Source organism: Palaemon carinicauda, chromosome 19 (genome assembly GCF_036898095.1).
Source record: "Palaemon carinicauda isolate YSFRI2023 chromosome 19, ASM3689809v2, whole genome shotgun sequence".
NCBI classification, from domain to species: Eukaryota; Metazoa; Arthropoda; class Malacostraca; order Decapoda; family Palaemonidae; genus Palaemon; species Palaemon carinicauda.
In genome coordinates this window covers 66,772,782-66,778,800 of record NC_090743.1, presented here as the reverse complement: position 1 = coordinate 66,778,800, position 6,019 = coordinate 66,772,782, and the positions used below count along the sequence as shown (strand labels likewise).

The 6,019-nt window shown below is 34.6% G+C and overlaps 1 protein-coding gene across 1 annotated transcript; it reads right to left on the bottom strand.

Annotated features, from left to right (window-relative positions):
- Positions 1–830: 830 nt before the first annotated feature.
- On the bottom strand, positions 831–3,117 carry LOC137658257 (uncharacterized). The gene is made up of 2 exons (XM_068392931.1): positions 1,422–3,117; positions 831–957 (listed from the first exon to the last, which is right to left on the bottom strand). The coding sequence occupies exon 1, from the start codon at positions 2,858–2,860 to the stop codon at positions 2,102–2,104; it is 759 nt and encodes a 252-aa protein (XP_068249032.1). The 5' UTR covers positions 2,861–3,117; the 3' UTR covers positions 831–957; positions 1,422–2,101.
- Between the last annotated feature and the right edge of the window lie 2,902 nt (positions 3,118–6,019).

Here is a 6,019-nt window from a genome sequence, read left to right as displayed (position 1 = left end):
CATATATTTTTGCTACATTAATGTCTGGATTCTCTTTACGACCTCGGGATCAGAGCCTCAGGTGAAATCACACAAAGACAAGAGCTTGTAACCGGCTGGGAATCGAACCCTGGTCCGGCAAGCTTGTATAGACAGTGACGACCACTTGGCCACGAAGAAAGATAAAAGTCAATGACAATTCTGCTCTAATTATACCTGTCGAATTCCAGTGTTTTGTACTTAGAATTGAATTTAACCCATCTCCACCATCGCAGCTAATTGGTAGTTTGTTAATTGGCATTCGATTAATGATAATTTTTTGCAAATTTAGACGTGTTTTTCTTATTCAAATAAGACATATATTGTTGCTACATTAATGTCTGGATTCTCTTCACGACCTCGGGATCAGAGCCCCAGGCGAAATCACACAAAGATAACAGCTCGTGACCGGCCTGGGGCTCTGATCCCGAGGTCGTTAAGAGATTCCATACATTAATTCAGCAAGAATATATGGCTTATTTTTTAATATATATATATATATATATATATATATATATATATATATATATATATATATATATATATATATGTTTATGTATATATATATATATATATATGTTTATATATATATATATATATATATATATATATATATATATATACATATATATATGCTCATACATAAATATAAATATATATACATATTCATTGATAGTATATATATATATCTATACAGGAAATTTTAGTAATAAAACTCAAACAAAATAAAACTCTTAAATTTAATTAAAGGTTTCAGAATAGTTTTTTTTTTTTTAATTTAGGTTAAATATTTCTAAATTTCTTGAAAGGATGTTCGGTTTGGGTAACTATAAAAATCGTTTGAGAGTATCCTTAGGAGGACCGACCTCGTGTCAAAGGGTAACGACAAGTGGGTGAAAGTTTCGGTCCTTCCCAATTTCCCGCAACTTCAAGAGAGCCCTGAAGAAAAACAAACAAACTTTCTATTACCCCCTAATAATAATAAACTTAAATAGTAACGACAAGGGGGTAACAACTGCAAAAACCTAAATTAGCATAAACACATCTCGAAAAACAAAATAAAGAATTAGAGTTAAAGGATCCTTCAAAAACTTATATTTATATATAGGAACATTACTTCCATGAAACTGATCCTAGAAATTAGATTTTCGAGATGTTAAAATAAACGAATAGTATCCGAAGATAAAACAAATTACTTACAGATTATTATGTAATTTTTTATGCTTCAATAGGTATATATTTAGTTTAATAAGATATGTTAATATGAATCAGTAAATATAACGATTAAATTCAGGACTATTAAGCAAGTTTGCAAATAAGTGTGCCATCATTTCCATTGGTGAAATGATAAGAAGGCTAGGATCACTTTAGAAATAGACACCCATCATTTCGTTGTGACGTACCTTAAAGCCTTATCGGCACCTCGGAAGTTCGGCAATAAATGAAGTATATTCTGTGTCTAAGATGGTAAGAGACATGTCTTCGTTGCTGGCAAGACTTGAGCAGGAGCGGTGATTTGGGCACAGTTCGTTGTAATTAGCCGTCCATTATTAATATAACCGTCGAGCTTGAAAGAAAAGCAACCGGCTCTATGTTGATTCCATCAACCAAACCAACTAACTGACTGGTACGAATTTTCCAAACGGACTCCACTACGACTGTCTCAGCTGCTCAGCGTTTCCTTTCCTCGGAAAACAAAAGAAACAAACAGTAGTAACTGCTCGTTAACAGTTGTTATACCTTCGAGACTTAAAAGGTGTTTACCGTCACAACGAAAATATAATTACATATTCCCTTTATAAGCTCGAAGTAAACATAGAAAAACTCAATTAAATTTACTAAATTATACTAATGATTACATTATTCAAATTAACAATAATCAAACCAAATATTAAACCTTTAAGAACGCATTATATAAGAACAATGATAAATAGAAGAAAAACATAAGTGATGTAATAATTTTACATCATTTTCAACACTCCAGGGAAGGGATTCAGTCTTTTTACAAAACATGTAAAAAGTTGAATTTAAAATGAAAACATGCATATTTACAATTACATATTTACAAAGTTATCAAACCATCTCAGTCTTGGAGCACATGCCTAGTCCTTTTCTCTGACTCGACTGCTGCCCTTCTCCTTGACCTTCCTCTAAATTTAGGTTTGGCATCTAATTCCTCATTAACTGAAGGATTGATCTCTTCAGCAATATCGGGTTTTAAAAGAGGGATGAGACTGGTTATATGCCTTTTCACCAGCTCATTTGTTTTACCTTTCAAAACGATAGCATTAGTCACCTCACCACTTGTATTCTTAATTACCTCTGTAATTTTTCCCATAGGATAGTTAAGGGGTTTTACATGAGTCTCTTTGATTAAAACAATATCACCTACATTAAGATGCTGATGATGACAAGGACGATATCGGTCCTTCTTATCAACTGCCTGTTTTATTAGGGTAGCTAAAAACTCCGAATGATAATTGTCTATGAGATTTTTTCTGATTGCATTTAGTTTTTGATAATTATTCTTTATCCTTTCTGACGGGGTGGTACCAAGAATGTATTCAAGATCAATCTCAGGATCAGGCTGTAGATCAGGAATGACATTGATGGATAAGAGATCATAGCCATGAATAAGCCTTTCCGGAGTGATAGGGTGAGGAACAGGCTCGTTGCTCGAATCCCTTAATGCCTCTTTAAAAGCAATTGGTCGGTTATTCACCAAGTGACAAGTTTGACTAACAACAAATTCAAAATCTCTAAATTCTAGAACATTTGTACCAATGGACTTATTTATCAAATGTTTGACCATCTTTATACATATCTCTACCAAAGAACCCATCTGACTGCAGCCTTCAAATACCGATCAAGTTTTATCGATTGTACACCAGCCTCATCAAAATGTATCTGGGTTTCAGGATCTTTAAGAAAATCCATTATGATGTTACCTCCTGCTACTATCTGTGTGCCTAAGTCACTTACACAAAACTGTGGCAATCCATAATCAAACGTGTGAAGCATAAAAGAACGAAGGAATTCTTTAACAGACATATCCACGCAAATCTTCAAGTTGACTGCTCGAGTAAACATACAGGTAAGGCAAAGAACCCACACTTTTAGCTTTCTATGTTCCTGTTTAACAGTATAAGGACCAAAGTAATCTATGTACACATACCCAAAAGGAATCTCAGAAGGATGCAATCTAACATCACGATATGGGGACTGATTCAGTTTCACAGAACGACCATTATACCTTTTGCACGTAACACAATCCTTAAGGACATTTTTAACAACTGAGAAATAGTGAGGTATCCAAAACTCTTTCCGCAGCTCTGCTAAAAGTGAATAACATCCAGCATGTTTCAGCCTTACATGCAAATCAAGAATTATCAACTTTGTTAACTCACTATGCTTGTGCAAAAGAATAGGGAAATAGCATCTTTCACCCTCTTTCCACCGATCACATTTGCTTCTCACCCTCAGAATTCCAACCTGATCAGGATAAACATTAAGCTGACTGACAAGATTGGGTATGTTCTTGACCCTTTTCAAATCAGACCCAAAATAATCAAAGACTTCAGGGAAATAGACAAGCTGATCTTTCAAAATTATGTGCATAACAGCCTCTTTGTAATACCCAGATTCAATAACCATCAAATCCTTACAAGTTGGTCTGTTCAACTTTGTGCGAGCTTTCCACTTATTCCAACATCTCAGAACCCTAGCAATTACAGCCACTAAATGGCGAAAGTCAGAATATCTGTTTGGAAAAACTAGATATTCAGATGATATGGAAAGTTTATTGCACTGTATATTATAACTACCAACGTCTTTGCTTTCAACATTATCATCATTGATCTTGAATAAAGGATTCGGGATGGTGAAACTCAGTACATTTTGACTTATTGCTACATCACTTGACTGAATTTGTGGTCCTGAGAAATAGTTAGTTTTCTTGAGTTGTTTGTATGATAAACATCTAGTTATGCAATCCCCAGGATTATTCTGCCCACTTGTGAAGGTAAAGTTCACAGTGAAGATTTCACAAAGCTGATTTATACAATGTAACCTATTAAATATAAAATTGGATTTTCCCTGCATTTTATCAAGTTTACTAGCATAGGAATTTACCCAAGTTAACGCTACCAAACTATCAGAATACAAAGTCAGTGCTTTAATATTAATGGGAATGACACATGCAGGACCAGACAGTTCTTTATAAAGTTCCATAAGCATCTCTGTACCTAAACTAATAGCCTGCAACTCCAGGGAAGGGATTGATTTAGTCTTCAAATTTGTGTTCACAATTCTGTTTTTGGCCAATACAAAACTAACCTTACCTGTATCTATATTCTCAATATAAAGTACGGCTCCATACATGAGACTACTTGCATCAACACAAGCTAGTATCCTATAAGATGCATCTCTTTCCCCTACAAACCGTTCTACCATAATTTCTGGAGTTGCATTAGCTTGTCTTGAAATACAGTTCCACTCTTTCATTCGCTCTTGTGACAATGGATCATCCCATCCAAGTGATTTGTCACACTGTAAGCCATGCATAAAAACTCTAGATCTGTTAAAAACTGGTCCATTGAAATTATATAAATCAAAATTAGAGGCTATCGACCTGAGCATCAAAAGTTTTGTATTGGCTGATCCCTCAAGAGCAATAGGTCTAGTTGACAATATATCATCCTGCCTATGCCACTGCAAGCCTAAAAGTTTAACTTTACTGTCAGTTTTGTTTTCAAGACCAGCATCAATATCCTCCTGAAGTGAACTAACATTAGTAACAATTTGTTGTAATTCCATCTTATAGGGCTCAAAAATAGATGGCAATAACTGATAAGCCCATTTCAAAGTTGATGAATCACTACAAGTGAAAGCACCATTATCCATATAAAATAATTGATAAATCAACCTTTTCAAACATACAACCTCCTCAGAATTCCCTTCAGTATCCAGGATCAAAATCTCGTATAAACTTAACATCAAAATTGTTGGTGAACATCGTAATCCAAAACTCAATCGCACATTCTTATACCCCACAAGAAAAAAATCTCCTTTCTTTACATTACGATACCAAAGAAATAGTAATTTATTCTGATCAGAGGGATTCAGCTCTATTTGGTTAAAAGCTTTCCGGATGTCAAAGCATAGAAGCTTAGACCCAAATCTCAGGTGTAAAAGAGCTGAAGCAATCTTTTGGTTTAAACAAGGTCCAGAATGTATACTCTGATTATGACTAACAGTAGCTGGCTTAGACAAATCTTTTTCACAAATATTCGAGAGAAAAACTACTCTACACTTAGTGGTCTCCCTGTTTAGTTTAAACACACCCATGTGCGGTAAGAAACTATGCTCAGGATGTTCCTCCATATACTGATCCAAATTTGGAATCCTCTGTATTATACCAAGTTGTTCTTGTTCTTTAATGGCATCATCCATCAAATGTAAATGAAGCTCATTCTTTCTTAACTTTTTTAAGTTAGATTTTAGCAAGATTGTAATTCCTACCAAGAAGATGAGATACTTTACTGTTCCATAAAAGAGGCATGGATATCCTGCCCTTTTCAGTACGAACAGAATGATTCAAAGCAAATCTAACAAGTTGATCATTGACCTCTGAAGAGCAGTTTTCGAATTCTAATTGGTCATAGTTTAATACCTTCTTCTCATCATATTTCATGAGAACTTCGTTTGCAGCTTTATTCAATTCAGTCTCCGAAATACTTCCATCATCTTTCAACACTGCAAAATTTGATTCAACATCAAGAGGTACCTCCTCTTCCATGAAGTTTGAATCATCACACAAGATGCTTGAACCAAAGCCTACATAGACAACAGAAGACTCTACAGACAAATAAGTAGAAATGTCCGAATTATTACCATTGTATGAGGCATAATTTAAATCAGGAAAGTATTTCAAATTAGAAATAGTGTTCTGCAGATTACCCAATAGCATAACCCCTAGAGCACATTGACTATAGACAGAGGG